At 27.6% G+C, this 18499-nt stretch overlaps 1 protein-coding gene across 1 annotated transcript in view; it reads left to right on the top strand.

Moving 5' to 3' along the window:
• The window catches only part of LOC100197403 (serine/threonine-protein kinase NLK), a 34438-nt gene extending 18878 nt beyond the window's left edge, over nucleotides 1–15560 (top strand). The window contains exons 9-10 of the mRNA XM_065807169.1: nucleotides 1833–2004; nucleotides 13980–15560. Coding sequence (XP_065663241.1) covers nucleotides 1833–2004; nucleotides 13980–14031 — 224 coding nt within the window. The 3' untranslated portion in view covers nucleotides 14032–15560. The remainder of the gene's footprint in view (nucleotides 1–1832; nucleotides 2005–13979) is intronic.
• The last annotated feature ends 2939 nt before the right edge of the window (nucleotides 15561–18499 follow it).

Here is an 18499-nt window from a genome sequence, read left to right as displayed (position 1 = left end):
TCATATAAAAAATATACTTAATTAAAATCAACTAAATTGACTTATTACAAAACTAATTATTAAATATTGTATTGTCATCAAACAAGAGTATGTATGCAAAATTTGAGGAAAATCTATTATCAGGAAGTGACTCAAAAATTGGTTGCAAGATTTGATGTTAACAGACAGATTAACTAAGACGATTAACAGAGATTAAGATTAACAGAGACAAGGAGTTAATAAAAGCATTGGTAAAAAACAAAAAAAAGAATTGAAAAAAAAATTAATGATTTTTTAAAAATAATGTGTCTAACTTTAAAAAAAAAAAACAATTACAGTAAATAAATAATGAACTCATATTAAAGGAATATTATACTTTTTTTACATATACTTATTTTTGCATGACGACTTTTTTAAAGATTCAGGTTGGCAGTTGTATGCTATAGTAAAGCAAAGATAGATCAGCTTTTGCCTCAGCATTGCTGAATGACCTGGATTTTGCAACTAATATATTTATGTATGTTTATTTATGTATATGTGTATGTATGTAAACACACACAACAGGGGTTTTAATATGGCAATTATTTGAGTATATAAAACACACATGCAAACAGAATATTTGAGACTTTTAAAAATAATAAACAAGGCTTGTTATCTTAAAGTAACAGGTGTGTATAATCACCTGCCACAACAACTTCAGAGAAAAAAATGACAATTTGTTAACGTAGTTTCATATCAAAAAAATTTAATAATAATTTTTGTTGAAGAAAAAAAACAAAAATTTCAAAAGTACAAAAATTTTGTACAATTTCAGATTTTTTACAAGTAAAGACAGCTTTGTCTGAATTTTTATTTTATTTAATTTGAATTTTGTATAGTGAGTTAAAAAATGCTGAGATTTCGTAAAAAATCTCCTTTTTTTTTATAGTATGTTTGTAATAGTCCACACATTATTTGTAATTGAAGTAAATATTTTTTTGATTTGTATGCGTGTGTATACATGCATACATATGTATATATGTGTGTGTATATATATATATATAAATGTACATATACATATATGTTTGTTTCTTCATCAGTAGGTTCATCAGGAAGCTTCCTGATGAACCTACTGATGGAGGAACAAATTGTAGAAGACAAAAATTAGACAAGTGTTTTTACTAATTTATATATACACACACACACACACACACACACACACACACACAGACACACACACACACACACACACATGTATATCAGCCTCGGAATTAAGGTTGACATTCAGCAATATTGACCTAGCTGCCGACCTAAAAGTGCCGACCTCATTTCTATGTTTTATGGTAACCCATTTTTGTCAAAATTTTTTCACCGACCTGATGCCAACCTCTAATAGTGTTAGGTTGGCAATATATTGCTGACCTCTTTTTCCTATATATACTATATACTCGATCCATATGTAAGGATACAATCTCCTTATATCATTTTTGTGTTCTTAATATAAAAATGTGCAATTTTTCAGAAAAAGAAGAAAAAACAAAGAATACTGAAAGAAAAAATAGCTGCCCCGTGCCAAACCCTCAGACGATGTAGCAGTACTCCTTTGTGGCAGCAGGCTATAAATTAGTCGATGTATATACTGAAGCCCCCACGACTTCCTGTATTTTTAAGATGTCATTTGTGTGTATCTAATGCTAGATTTATATATATTTATATATACATATATATATATATATATATATATATACATATATATATATATATATATATATATATATATATATATATATATATATATATATATATATATATATATATATATATATATATATATTCATATTCATGTTATACAAAGTGTGAGTTTGATTATTTAGATTTGGAGCCATGTGCACCCTTTGCATACGACTTAAGCTATGAAGAAAATTTATATACTGTGCATCAAGTCAGAGAAGCTGTATATCACTTTATTTTGGATATGCATAGAAAATCTGGTGTTGTTCCACTTTGTTTAAACACTGCTTCTCCTGTTTATTCACAATTTCAAACGTAAGTCTTGAATAGTTTCTAGCGATTTAAGTCCTAGTTTTTGAGTCATGTTAGGTCTCTTTCATTTTTTATAATTGATTGATTGTTACTTAATATTTCACATTGATATTTTTACATAGACATTATGACAGTACCCAATATTTAACAATGATACTTACAAATAACATTAGTATGATAATTTTTATTATTAACATAAATCAAGGCTCAGATTAAGTGATTGCGAATTGTAATATCTGGAAAGATTTCTTGTCATTAGATTCTTAGTTTATTAAAAATTGTTAAAACTGTTTCAATAAAACGGTCAATTTATTGCAAAAAATAATGAAAAACAAAACAAAAAATTCATTACTGCAAAAGTTATAACAGTCAAAACTTATATATTTTTAATTGTTTGTTGGAACACCAGTTAATTTAAGGATTATAAATAAATAAAAAAGTGATAGCAAAAAAATATTTACTAAGGCCTGAAAAATTTGGGTGGTAATTTAAAAATCAACCAATAAAAAGTTATACTTAAGCTATTTTTATAGCATTGTATAAAACATTAAAATCCATTTTTGTTTAGGAGGAAACTTTGAGGAATTGTTAATTTTAAAATTTAGATGTTTTAAATTAGAAATTCATTAATTGATAATAAAAATTAATAATAAAAAAGATATATTTTATAATAAGTCGTTAGAGTTTTTTTGTTTTGTTTTATAATACTATAAAAAAATAAGTTCGTTATAATATATTTTTAAACTCCTCCCATATAAAAAACTTTACCTTAATGTAAATATCTGTCAAAGAGTTACGAGCATTTAATTTATAAAAAACTATTGAATATAATTTAAATAAGATATAAAAGTATTTTATATCTTTTAATAATATATATTTTATTATCTTTAAATAAGAAAAAAATTTTCATTTTATTTTGCGATTTGTTTTATTTAAAACATTTGATAAATGCTGATTTCAGGCCTGTAGCAAGCTTTTGTTGTTGTTCGAAATATGTAACTTCCAGACATGGAGCACACTCAAAAACATTTATATGTTTATTTTTATGTCAAGTTAGGAACATTTGCAAAAACTTGTATTTATTGACAAATTTCAAATTTGAAGCAATAATCTTTAAGTATTTGATTTTTATGACCATGCAAAGTTTGCAGCCCCCTCAATTTGAACGAGTTTTTTTTGTCCAATTTGAGTTCTTGCTTTTATGAAGGAGAACACAATTAAAGTCTTTATTTTTATAGCTTTGGCACTGCAATCTCCAGCATAAAAATCAGACATCTGGCAACCCTATTTATAATGAGATTTTATATCATAATTCAAGATCAATATAAATATTTTTTATTGAATAACTGCTATTGAGTTAAGTGATATAAACAGAGTTTACAGTTTTTAAAAATCTAAAAATTTATAGACCTGAAGCATTTTCAGGTATTACAATTTCTGATTTAATTCAAATTCTAAATAAATTATTAGAAAAAAATGAAAAAAAGAATGTTTCTAATTCAATTTTAAATTAAATAATACCTAAAAACTCTACCTAACAATAATGCTTTATTAAAATTCAAAATAAAAACACTTAAATTAAAATGGCTATTAAAACGTTTTATATAAATTTTAAAAAAGAACATTTTATTTAAATTGTAAACATAACAATTAAAATAAAAAGTGGAAAAACTAACATTTTAGTATTTCTAAATAAAATAATTAAAATAGAATCAGCAAAAATAATGCTTTTTTATAATTCCTTATAAAATGGTAAAATATAGCATTAAGTTTTTAAGTTTTTTTATTTTTTTAAATTGAATTTTTATATTTAAAAAAACTTTATGCGACTTTAATAGAATGGGCCTAAACTTGGTAGCTAGAGCAGATTAGGTCCAAGTATATTTTATTATGGATTTTAGGAACTTCGTTTAAAAAACAAGCATTGTTAAAGTAATCAACCCAAAATATTTCAAAATGCTTTTTAAACATAATTTGAAATAGTTATTAAATAGAATATTGTTACCCAAACATCTTAACTATAATCTTATGCTTGAATTAATAACTACAGAATATGTGGTTTAGTTTGCAACTTAAAGGGATTCCAAACCTCCAAGACATGCTATGTTCATATTAAAGAGAATGATAAAAAAGATTTGGGCTAAATTTTTTGGATTAAAATGAAAGAATAACTTATTTTAGTCGAAGCTTGCCTTCTTTGTTTTGTTTTAGGTTATAAAGTCAGCATAATATATGTCTCAATTTACAGACTTAATAATTTTTTCAAGTGCGTTTTGTTCCTAAAAGTTTTAGTACATGATTTCATTGATCATTTTGTTTGTTTACATAATCGATCTTTCACACAAACAAACAAAAATCAATGACGCCTTGTACTAAAACTCTGAAACAAAATCTGCTGACTTTTTTGCCTACAACAAAATGGAGAAGGCAAGCTTCAACTAAAATAAGTTTTTCTTTTGTTTTAATGAAAAAAATTTAGCCTAAACATTTTTTTTTATCATTCTCTTTAATATAAACACAACATGTCTTGGAGGTTTGTGATCCTGTTAACAATCTTTAAAAAAAAATTTTAATGAAGTTTTTTAAATTTTAATTTCACCAAAAAACATATTTTATTAATTACTTATTAGGGTGATATTGATGTAGTATTTTATGTACATTAATGAACTTTTATTTGATTTTGTTAGCAAGTCTCTCATTCCTAAACTTAAAAACACAAACCTTGTTAAACAAACTGTGCAGAGAAACAAGTTGAAAGTGGTTTCAGTAGTTTAATTTTTTTTTGTTTGGCACTTTAAAATACTAAAAAACTTATGTAAAGGTGCTATGATTAACTTTAATATAAAAAATAAAAGAGAGTGAATTTTTTTAAGATTAAAAGAAAGTTTATTTTTAAATTGTTGGTTCTTGTACCACTGATCCTACTGGCACTAAATCGGAAAATTTTGTATCTTTCTTAATCCCTTGCCCAAATAGTAAACTTTTTAAAATTATTATTTTCCGGGTAGCCCTAATTACCTACCACCTTTACGCCTTGATTTGTGTCTTGTCTCTTACTATAGTTTATGCTCAGTTTCTCCTTGTTTGTCTTAAGGTTGTTCAGGTCACTCTATGATTTCACTAAAACTTTGATCTTGTGTTTCTCTATCAGGTTCATCCTATCATTGCACTTTTTACAGCCTTAAGGCTGAAAGGAATTCTTTTTGTAACTTTCTTTGTGATGATCCTTAGATTTCAGGGTTCCCTTACCCTTCAAAAGTTCTGTAAAACCCTGTAATTTTTTATTTTTTCTCAAAAATTCTGAATGAAGTCTTGAATTTTTCAAAATAGGTTTTTAAAAATATATTGTCATCTTTTAAAATAACATTGGTTTCTCAGTCAAAGTTTGAAAACTTTGAGACATTTTATAGTTCTGATTCAGAAATTAGTTCTTTGCTCCATTCAGTGATGCATTGAAGTTTAATATTGTTAGTGTTATATATTGTTAGCTTTGCTATTGCTATGATTTATTAAACATTTCATAAATTATATTTATTAAACTTGATTTATTAAACATTAGCATTATTATTATTAGCTATGAACAAAATGTTTACTTTATTTTTTGGTTGTAAGTTAATTGATAATTTAGTCAACTATATATTTCTTACTATATATTTCTAATTGTCAATCAGAAATATATAGTAATTTAAATGTTTTTTTTATTTTATTTTAATTAGTATTAATTAGTTTTGTGTTTTCAGTATTGCTAGTTTAACTTGCAATCAGTTAGTTTAAAAATGCCTAAAATGAATGTTTCATTCTCAGGCATTTTTAAAAATCTAATACACTAAATGCCTAAAAGAGGATATTTAAAAATTTTTGATATTACTTTATTTGCTGATGATTCAAATTTTTTTTATTCAAACAGTAATATAAAAAAACTGTTTAGAATACCTAACGAAGAATCAAAAAAAATAAATGACTGGATTACAAATAATAAACATTGACATTTTTTATGAAAAGTAAAAGGCAAATAAAAAGAAGTTCTTCTGAGCAAATCATCAAATCATTTGTATCATCTCCAATTTCTACCTCTTTTATAAATCTGTTTAGAATCTGAATCTCAATCAATAAAATCAAAAAATAAATTGATCAAATGTTTATTGAGTCATCAACACTTAAAGCTGAGATATGCTGAGTTGTAAATACTGTTTACTCTAGGCATTCTATGAATACCTTGTCAAATTCTGGAGAACTGTTTAGATGTTTTCTGATAGTGACATTGCAAAAACATTTCAATGTGGTAAAACAAAGGCTGGGTATGTGGCTAAATATAAACTTGCTCCGTATTTTCAAATTGACATTTTTAACTGTTCCATATTACACTATTTTGTTTGATGAATTGCTTCATCAAATATTTGGAAAGAGACAAACAGACCTTTCAGTCAGGTTTTGGGACAAATAATCTGACACTGTTAAAACTTGGTATTATAGTTCAGGGTTTATGGAACACTCCAATGCTGAGGATGTTTTACATGCATTTCTCAGGGGTGTATACGAAGTTGAAAGAGCAAAGATTTTACAAGTACTGTCATATGGTCCTTATGTTATAACTTAATATTTCTGAAAAATTCTGAAGACAAGAGGAAGAGCTTAGCCCCCTCATTGATATAATGACATGTGGTCTCCACACTATTAATGAAAGCTTAAAAGCTGGGGCGTGAAATATGAAAAAATTGTTGAAACACTTGAATGTCCGCTACAATTTAATGGACTCAGGTAGTGCAAAAACCATCGGAGAATGGTTGTTAGAGAAAAAAGTTCTAAATTTAAATCCCTCCTTGGTTGTTACAAAAAACGTAAAATATATTAATAAAACTTGTAAATTGTATTACATCAATAATAAAAATTGGCAGAAATTAATAGCGGGGATGAATGATCCAATTTATTCTCGAGTCCTCAATAAAAGGGGAAGGGCGTTGATTAATTTTTGGAAAATTTCTGTCACAATATTCTCCAAAGTCTGCAAAGCTTGTGGAAGAACAATATTAAAAACTATTTGGAAATGTTGACATCAATAAAAATATCTTTTGGAATTTTGACATTTAAAGTGATTCGATTGATCAATTTTTCTCTGACGTTATAAGTTAAAACAAAAGCTTGTGAAGAGATTTTAAAAATGTAAGTCTAATGTTCTCACATGGTCATTCATCAGTTCAATTGATGACTGCAACTCCTGAAAGCATAAAATTTGGCAGAGCATGCAGCAACATGTCAGAAATGCAAGCAGATGATACAGTAAAAGCTTACAAAAGCAAAAATTGAAAAAAGAAAGTGACAATGTGTAATTAAAGCAAAAAAAATTTTGAGATGAGTTGAAAACTGTCAGAGACTTCTTCAAAGTCAAATTGATATCATATCTAATGAGTCTGATAAGCTTACCACTGGTGCAGAAAAAAAAAAGTGACTTAACACTTTTAAAAGAGTCAAACCGATAAAAAAAAAAAGTAAAGCAAAGAGAAAGAAATCAATGAGTTCGATTTGACTGAAAAAAATAACTAAACAAGAAATAGATAGTATTTTAGATCTAACATTATACTTTGATATGTTGTTCTCAAAGTCTAAATAAAGTTTATTTTTAAGCAATTTTTTAGGCTTTTTGTTTTGTATTGGGTTTTGTAGATAAGTAAAAGCCTTAAATGTATATTTATCCAAACTGATAAATATACATTTAAGATTTTTTACCTATCTACAAAACCCAGTACAAAAGTATGGAGTTTTAAGTGAAATTACAATTTAAAATCTTTTTAAATGTTTTTAAATGCTTTATTTCAATTGAATGTACTTACTTTAAAGGAATATTTTATTCAAAAATTTTAAAAGTAAAATCCTGAAAAGTCCAGAAATTAAAAACAAAAAAAAAATTGGGGGGGGGGGCGGTCTAATTATTCTGAAAAAATGCTAGAATTTTATAACCAAAAATTCTGAAAAAAAAAAAAAAAAAAGGGAAATTAGTCCTGAAATTTTAACTTTATTTTTCTGTGGAAACCCTGAATTGATATCTTTTTATCTTTCTGTCAAAAATTACACCTACTTTATATTCTCCTTTGATAAGGCAGGTATTACAGTTTTCATTCATTTTTGTCAGTTTTAAGCCAATCCCATGGTTTTTTTCCTTTTCACAGAGCTTTTGTTTCTTATGGCAACTATTTTTTTCATGAGAACTCCAGCTTTCTGGAGAACAAATATTTTTTTAATATTTCAAAAAATTTATACATAAAATAGTTGTCTGTCACTGAGATCCATTTTTTCAGATTACTAAATCATTTATTATATTTCAGAAATTTGGTTTTACAGAAATTTGGAAAATCTTTAACAAATCTTTAATCATTAATAAAGGCAGCTCTATCATTCTCATCTATCATTAAACTTTTTTATGAATCTCATCTTATTGCTAGAGTTATTTCCTGCTTAACTTCTTCAGCTTGTGGTCATCAAACTGTAGAAGTCAACTAACATGGACAACATTTCTGTCAAATTGTTTCCCCAGAAATCTCTTTATTTTTATCTAAACATTTTACCAAGTGACTTGATTTTTTATAAGTGAATTTTTACTAAATCTTGTTTTCCTGTCTGCTAGATATTGGCATCTGTGCTAACTTTTAAAAACTCTAGTGATCACTCTGATTTCTCTATAACCTCTCTGACCCCTATATATGACCCCTAGTACCTATACTTCTACATATATAGAATATATATATATATACCCAAATAGTCTTTTTACTATTATTATCAATTTCTTTTAACAAACAAGCTTCAAATATCTCATCTTGAGACTAACGACTTTCTAACTGTTTCCATAACAACTTTCTAACAATGCTGTTTCCATCCTCTCACTCTACTACTTGTTAACTATTATAACAGAAATTATTTTGCATTAAAAAGAGGTATTGAAGCAAATGCTATTGATCTTGACATTTCAATGACTTTCAATAAAGTCTGGAATGCTTTTCTCCATCTCTCCATCTTCTCCATCATCTCCATAAGCTTAATTAATATTCTAGGAAAATTCTTAAGATTATTGAATCATTTCTTTCTAAATGCAGTATCAAAAGAAGTATCATATGGTGTGTTTAGAAAATTTTTTGAAACTATTAACTCAATCCTTTCTCATATTAATGATCTTTCTGATAGTTTTACCTCTACTGTAGCTATATTTGTTAAAGACATATACCCCAGCCCAGCAAATTGTGCTTTGTGAATTTTGTGAAAACTATTTACTGCTATAATTATTTCTATTATTGTTGGCAAGGCTTTTTTTGTTTGTTTGTTTTTGCTTACTTTCCCAACGCTCCAGAGAGTTACAAATAAAATAATATATACACATAAAGAAGAGAAATACATATTCAACTGCAATAGCTCTCTATTACAGTTGAAGACGTTATTCTTCTTTATGTATATTATTTTTGTTTGTAACTCTCTTAACTCAAAACTCAACAAAATGTTGAAAAAGGTGAAAAATTGTACAATCAGTTACATGACAAAATATTTTCAATGTTTTGAAAACTATTTACATAAATTAAATATTGAGAACAAATTTCTTTACTTAGAGATGAGATTAAAAGCAATAGTTTTTTAAACTTTGAAATAATTTCTAATGCATTAAGTTAAAGCTAAGTTTCATAATGAAAACCACAAAAATTTTAATTGGACGTTTTTAGACTATAAATTAAGGGTGACGGTTGCTGACTTATTCAAACACAAAAAATAGTTATAAAGTCAAATACAAAAAGACAGTTTTACAAAAAAAAGACCGCTTTGTCCCTTATATTTGTCCCTTTATTGGTAAAAAAGCCAGCAATTTTAGAAACAATGGTTTCTAGCAAATGTGTTGCCTATTCCAGATTGCGTAATGGAGCGTTTATATATAGCTGTTATCGAAAACCTGTGGCAGCAGACTAATTTAAACCCGTTTAAAAGTGGTTTTCTTAAAAACGGTTTTCTTGGAATTTTATCTTCAAAGGAGCAAAATTTTGTACTTTGCCTTAAAACATTCATAAGTAATTCAGAATTCTCTCCTGTCAACAGGTCTTCCTAACTCATATCTTGTCAAAAATTTTTTTGCTGTATTTGTTTTTTGTTAACTCCCAACTAATTGGTTGCTAACAGTCTTGTTGGTGAATTTGTTTAAAAAAACATAAACAAACTTCTTTAATATGTGCATTTTTATTGCATTTTGATTAGAGAAATAAACATCTAACTTTTATTGAGTTTATCAAACATCAATAGTAGTTTAATTATTTTTCAAATAAAACTATTGTTTTCAGAAAAAACTGTATTGTGCTGAAAAGCTATATTATGACACTTTTCTAAGATCTTTATGTAGAAATAAAAATTACAAAAACACAAATTAACAATTTAATTAAAATACAAATGCATAATTAAACAAATATTGTTTTATGCAAAATTAAACTAATTTTAAGTAAAAGTTTTAAACATAAAGTTAGTCTAATTTTTTTTTACTTTTTTTTTTTCCTAAATTTTTTGATGCTTATAAATAATGGCTTTTTGTTTGTTTGTTATAAAGTTGTATATATTTGTTACTTTAGTTACCAAAGTGATAAAAAAAATTTTTCCTTAATTCCATTATTTAAGTTATTTTTGAATGTAAAACTTATTAACTATGTGTCATTCTATTTTTGCATAGATATATTTTTGTAGCTTTGTTCTTTCTGATTCATTCCTAGTTAAAACAATAACCATGAGCGAGATCTCATTCTCGTTTCTCGTGAGAGATGGGACTTCTCGTGAGAAATGAGAAACAGAAAATTCTCGCCAGAAGTAGAATGAGACTTAAATATTATATTATTTTCCAAATTAAAAATTATTATAATTTACAAAATGCTTAATAATTTGTTTTTGACAAAAACTAATTAAATTTTTAATTAGATTTTTAATTAGATTTTAAAAAAAAATCTAATTAAAAAATTTTAATTAGATTTTAAATATTTTTAATTAGATTTTAAATACAAAAGCTTTTTGTATAAAATGGTGCACTTTCGACTTAATTTCATTAGTTTACCAGTGGAATTCAATTTGATACATATTGTTCATATTGAAAAGAAATATTCTTGCCTAATTTCAACGATCAAAAACGTCACCAAGAAAAAACAAAATCTGGAGATATTTTTAAAAAACAAGTGACGGTGCTGAATGCAAGGCGTGCAAAAAGTCTTTGAAAACAAAAGATGGAAACACAAGCGGACTTCATCGTCACCTCAAAAAAAAACACAGCCAAGATTACGTTGAGTATTCTGAAAAAACTGACGACTCTCTTCTTTCTCCTCCTAAGAAGAAACAACAAACCATGGTCGAAATGCTTGAAACAAAGTCCAAATATGACAAAGACAATTCCATTCAAAAACAGTTTGACTCTGCAATGCTGGATTACTTTTGCACTGATCTGGCATCCTTTTCAGCAGTCACAGGAAGAGGTTTCAAGAAATTGTTTGACATTGCAAACCCTAAACTGAGCCTTCATTACAGAACAACATATTCAAGAAAGCTTTCAATTCGATCAAGAGAAGTTCAAACTGGAATGAAGAGCATAATAACGTAGATTACGCCAAATCTAAAAAGTGCTGCATTTACTTCTGACCTTGGACTTCTAGAGCTCAGGACAGCTACATCTCTTGGACTTTTCATGACGAAATTTGGAGACTATATCACTGGACACCCCATGTCCAACAGTTCCCAGGCAGACACGCAGGTATCTTAATTAAAGGAAAGCTGGATTCTTTCTTAGAAGAACTAAATTTGCCTGCTGATTTGCCAATGTACTGCGTGAATGACCAGGCAAGAAACATGAAACTTGCAGTCAAATTGTCCAAGCGCCTTGACCAATACTTGTGCAACAATCATATTTTGCAATGTGCAGTTTGAGACTCATTTGGAATGACTGCTGGAATGGATGATGCGTTGCAAACATGCAAAGATTTGGCTTCTTTAAATCACCAGTCAACAGTTGCAGCTGAGTTGCTTGAATCAGAATCAGACGCTCAAGGAATCAATTTTAGACAGTTACGCCAATCTGTTGACACAAGATGGAATAGTGAACTGGATTGCATGGCGTCTGTCCTACATCTAAAGAGTGCAATTATCAGCTTATGTGCAAATGAAGATATTTTTTCTTCAAAGACCATCAGTGCATCACGGTGGAAATTAATCGAGGGAGCAGTAGAAATTTTGGCACCACTTAAAGAACCTACAGAAAGTGGTCGGCTGAGTCTATTCCAACAATTAACACTGTCGCCAATTCTCTTTATTTAATCCATGACAAAATTGATCAATTTATTGAGACGGATGGAAAAAATGGCTACGGTGTCTTGTATGCAAAAAACTTGAAAAGCTGCATTGAGAAAAGATTTCCTCTTTGTCACACTGGAAACTTATTAAGTGCTGCATCAAACTACTTAAATCCTGCTTTAAAGGGACTTCACTTGAAGCTCTTCAAAAAATTTCAAACAACCAAAGAATGGTTAGCCTCACAGGTTAAGGATAATGTTGAGTGCCAACCTGTTGCCACTCAACATTATCCTTAACCCCTTTTTTGTCCCCTAATTCAAAACTGAAGCGCAAGTTAAACGTCACACTTAAAACACAAGAGCCAACATCTGAACTGAATCCTATTTTGGGCGAAATGTGCAAGTATGAATATCTCCCTGATGCCAAAAAAGACTTTCCGATTCTTGATTGGTGGAAATTGCATTCAAATACATTGCCAGAACTCTCTTCATTAGCTAGACAAATATTTAGCTATTCCAACAAGTTCAACTAAATCAGAGAGAGTTTTTAGCTCAGGTGGAAATGTCGTCCGATCATCCAGACACAACTTTCACCCAGAAGAAGTAGAACAAATCATCTTAATCAGAGAAAACATTGTTTTGTTGGAAAGGTTTGGCAAAAATATTCTGAATTAATATTTGAAAAAGTTGTTTACATTTGACAAATATCATTTATGTCTATATGTCAAAACCATGTTTACTTGGATTTTAATAAATTTGTTTTCAAAAATTGTTAAATTTCTCGTCTCGTTTTCGAGAAGTACTAACTTCTCGTCTCGGTCTCATCTCAGTTTGAAAAAACCTAGTCTTGCTCATGGTTATAAAACAATACTACGCATGTTTTTTCTTTTTAATAAGAACCAAGCAAATTGACTAGTCCTAGAAAGTTTTTTATTTTAAGGAAGACAAAAAACAAAATTTCGTTATCCTAATCTACTACTAAAAATTTCTTAAGTTTCTATTCATTTATAATATTTGTATTTCATTCACAATCGAATGGAACTCTATTCAATCAAGCGTGCAAGTTAAATTCTCATTCAACCTGATGTCTATAATTTTAACGTCACGTTATGATGATGTGACATATAGGTGAAATAGAATTAAATTATAATGAAATATTCTTTGAATTATTTCTTAGTTAAATTAAAACATCAGTTTACCAAACTCATGTTCTAATTTAACTTAAGATAAATAATTAATTTTTCATTTACTTTCATAATATACCTTGAATTTTTTTTAAATATACAGGATTTAGTGATTCAAGTCTATAAGAAAAAAAAGCAATTGCATAAAGGTCGCTGCTTTAAAATAGCTCACTAAGTGTATAAATTAAGTAATGCAAACAAAGTGTATAAATTTCATAAAATATTTTCTAATGAGTTTTAAGGATGTCACTCACAAATACATTTTTTTTTTTTTGATTTAAATGTATTTTTTCACTAAAGTTTTTTTTGTTAAAAGTTCCAAAAAAATTTTAAAACATTTGATTATGTTTCACTGACAAAAAAAAAAGTTTAAAAACTATTGAAATAATAGCAGAGGAGGAGAGCAAATCATTCCTCTCACTTTCTTTATTAGTGAGAGCTCTGATATTTAAGTTATTTAAAACATTATTTTTAATTTGTTTGCAAGCAGAAAACTATTCCTTTTCTTTAGTTCAACTGTTGCACCACAACCAGATTTAAGCGATTCTCCGCATCCTTGGTGAAGCTGTCTAAGATAAGATTGTTAAAGTATTATTTAGATCAAATGTTGATCTAAAAAAAATACTTGGTAAGCGAGTAATTGCAACCGCGAGTTCCAAAATGTTTTAACCAAAGAAACAAAAAGAAAGGTTGGTCAAATTATCTTGACGTCATCTTGTGACGATTTTTTCAAAATTAGGTCGAGAACTTCCATTTTATAAATAACAGAGTATTTATTTTAGTATTCATCATTTTTATGATGTCATTGTGTGTATGTGTGTCCGTATAAAATTTTAAGTTAATTTATTTTGTAAAAGATTATCTCTTTTATTTAATTGTGTAATTAAATATGCATGTTTCTATATGCAATAAAATATGATGAATGTTTAAAACTCCATAATTCTACTATAAACTAATTGTTTAATATCATTATTGTAATTATTAGCATCAGTATTTCATTACTTAGCTAAAAAAGGTTTTGTATACTTGCTTGTGAATATTATGAATGTTGTGCACGTGATGCACATTATGTTGTGAAAGTTTTTTTTAACTGGTTTAATAACGTATTTGTAAATAGTTATCATTTAAACTCGTTTACAGGCTTTTTCATCATTTAATTGACTATTTTGACAATAACTCCTTCAACTTTTGCAGCTTTGTTCAAATTTGGGTTGACAATTCTTTTTTCTTCTTTTTTTTTGAAAATTACAAGCTTATAGTTCTACTTCTTAGTTAAAACTTCATTTAAAAATACCATTTTTTAAAAAAATTTTCTTTCACTCTGGCTATTGACTATTTTCTCTTCGTTTTTTTAATGACGTAAATTTATTAAATATATATTTTTTTTTGTTTAAATGTTGCCTGAGTTGGATTTTTTTTTAGAAATTCTTTTTTTTTGTTTTTTTTTAATGAATCATTGCTGGAATATTTTTTGTTAAATCTACTTTTTTATTTAATAAATAGCTGGGTAATTGACGGTCTTTAGTGTTGGACTGAATAAGTTTTTTTTCTTTCTTTTAAATTGGTGTTTTTTGCAATTGAGTTTCTCCATTATACATAGTTGCTTTTTTTTTCATTTTTTGTGTTTCCTTTCAGTCCAATAATTTAACACGGTTTTTTTTTTTCTCTTTTTTTCTTACTAAAATTTATTTTCTCTGCAGTTTATCTTTTAATATGGTCATTGTAAATATATTTTTAAATTATGCCATAAATTAAAAAATTATAAAATAGGTTAAAAAAATATTGTAAATATACGCTTCGCAGAAACCAAATTTAAAGTTAATCTTAAAAAGAATTTTTTTATTCTGGCGTTTCATTCGCTTTTAATTTTGACTGTTTTAAAAGTTGAAATGTTTCGGTGTACGTGTAAATACATATGTCATATATATATACACATATTGGTATATTACAGACTTTGGTTCTTACTGAAGTGACTAATTTATATAATTATTGTATATAACTTGTTCAATTGTAAATGTGTTTATTTTGTGTTGTTGAGTATTTTTTTTTTTTTTTTTTTTTTTTTTTTGGAGAAAAGAATAATCTTCTTAAATTAAGCTTTTATTTTCATTAACTTAACCTTTTTAATCTTGCTTAAGTCCCAGCTAATGCATAAATGGTCTAACGTCGGCATAACATCGAAAAAAATCAACATTTGCTTAACGTAAATTTGATTGTCGGCGCAACATCGTAACCAATCGTTGATCATAAGTATCATAATATTTTAACGTATGTTCTCACAATCTTGTTTAAATAGCCAATTTATCTTAGAAATCTTGTTATTTTAAGGTGGCTCATCTAGCAAAAAATAATTTTTAATAGAAGCAGTTCCAGTGGTTCATATATATTTTAGTTAGCTTTTGATTGTATATAAAACTAAAGTTTCATAAAAAAAACTTAAACTAAATTATATTTTAGACAAATTTTATCAAAATCAGTGTTAAAAGAGGGAAAATCTGAAAAAATTAAACATACTGTTTCTTAATCTTTTTTTTTTCGAAACTAAATAATTTTTTGTTTGTAGCTTCTTTACATTATTATCATTCCTTACTACTATAACTAAAGCTTTTCTAAATCTCGAGGTATCCGGTTTTAAAGTTGCAAAAAAAAAAGGAAAAGCAAAAAGCTTGGAAAAATAAAAAACAAAAAAATATGTTTAAGACAATTAGATCAACTTAAAAACCACCAGAAACAGACTTTAGCAATATCTTAGTTGTTTCCATTGTCTGGAAGACCTTTATTCATGGTTCTTAATTGTTTGCGTCTTTTTTTAATCTTCTTTGGTTCTTAATTGTTTGCGTCTTTTTTAAGTTTTTTTTTAGGTGCCCCAAGAAGTCCTTACGGGCTTATCACAGCGCCGCGCATGAGCATTTAATTGGAAGTTCACGCCTCCTTTCTAACTGATGTCGCAAACCTTGCCCAGAGGTGGCATTTGAATCACGGATCTTTTGTTTCTGAGGCCAGTGCGCTACCACTGTACCACGGCTTCTCATTACTCTTATTTACAGACCATCGAATACTTAACTTATTAAGGAAAAATTAGCTTTTTGCATAAATCTGCACCCATTAATTGCAAACTTTGTCATTACAGTGTTTACACCATTCAGAATTTACACCAATCTCTAATTCATCTTTTGTAACTAGTGTTTTTCAGGCAACGTGACTATACATCATTGCTGAAACCTTCGTTGGCATTATAGGTTTGTCCATGAAGGCATTTTGTTAACTCGTCACTTCTAAGTTCTAAAAATGTTGGCAACAAAATTTGAAAAATCCATGATGGTAAATTTACATTCTTTTTATAATTGTTATTGCCATTAATTAAATCTTTTCTGTATTTGCACCAACTGGACGATCCAGGTGGACAAAACTGATGTCGAACTTCGTTCCCTTTATCTGTTTCACAGCAATGTTAAATAATTACTAAGACAGCTTTTTTCATAGCGTACAAGTTATTTAAATTATGTCTGATGGCAAGTCCGTAAAAGTTTTAGATTTTTAGGGTTCAACGCATTCTAACTTAATTGGAATAATACCATAATCTTTATAAACATTACAAGCAAAAACCTCTTTGTATGATGATGTGTCTCCATCACCAAGGTACTCTTTTTTAATAAGCTTGTTTTTTAAAACTAACCGCTAAAAAAATCTCCACTGCACCAGTTGACTCCATTGCTCCAGATGAAATTTGATGGTTAATTGGACAGTTATGCTTGGAAAGCCAGTTTTGGTGTTCTCAGACCCTTTTTTTCTGTTCCAAATTTGACACTGCCTGCAATACTTTGTCATTACATAATACACTTGCCATGGTTTATAACTGCATAATCAATACACTTGCCATGGTTTATAACTGCAACGTATTCATTAAGGGATGAAAACCTCCTCTTCTGCCAAGAACCATCTACTGAAACACGGCATGTTGTGATGCTTAAATGAGCTTTATTTTAAGGGTTTAACTTCATCTAATCAACCGCTTTTACAATGTGATTACTTGCTACATTATTGTAAGCTTTATACAAATGACTGATTATGTTTCGATAAATGAGTTCAGATAACGACTCCATATTGTGGCATCTAGCAAAACTTTTCATTGCTGCAAAACGTTTCCTATTTTCTCAAAAAGCAAAAACATTTCGAACATTAATTTCAAATAGATTGTGCCCATGTGTGGAAATGTTATTTTCATTACAGACATCAATAGTTGTTGATACATTTTGAGGACAGGAACAAGTTGGAGATGTATAAAATTCATTGCTCCAATTACAAAAAAAGCATTTTATCAAAAGTTTGTTTGCAAAACCCATTCTTAGATCAAGTTTATTGGATAAACTCTGTTTTTGTGCATTACACACAGAGCATGTTAAACTACTTATAAGATCTTTAATATTTTTAAAATTTAAGAACAAAAAATAATTATTATCATCTTATATAGAAGTCTCATTCAAAGTTTTTGATGTTTTTTGATTACGAAGTGAAGAAGATTTTACGGTTTGTCACCTTGCTTGACTTGGTAACCGGTTTTCTTAAACTTAGATTTTTTCTTTCTTCCCAAATTTTGTTTATTAGACATTATCAATAATTTGATAAAAAAGTAGTAGTAAAATGCTTTGAGATATCAATAGCTACTAAAACTTGAGTCAAGCTGCACACTCCACAAAACATGACGATAGTCAAAAGCCGTTTTATTTAGTTGTATATATTGTACAATATACAAAACTTATTTAGATATTTATTTCATATTTTAAAATAAAAATACATAATTTTATAATAAAATATTTTTTCAATATTATCTAAAAATTTTCCGCTAAGAAGAAATTTTAATCGTAAAAAATTAAACTTACCAATAAAAAATGTTAAATTAAACTAAAAGTAGTAAGTATTTTATGCAAAATGTATATATTTTCGAAGAATGATAAATTTTGCATCGAATGATGTATTAAATAAAAAATCTAATTTTTTTATAAAAAACGAGTTTTTTTCTATATGAGCCAC

Source organism: Hydra vulgaris, chromosome 10 (genome assembly GCF_038396675.1).
Source record: "Hydra vulgaris chromosome 10, alternate assembly HydraT2T_AEP".
Lineage (NCBI taxonomy): Eukaryota > Metazoa > Cnidaria > Hydrozoa > Anthoathecata > Hydridae > Hydra > Hydra vulgaris.
Note: the sequence above shows the minus strand (reverse complement) of the source record. Positions and strands in the feature narration are given on the sequence as shown.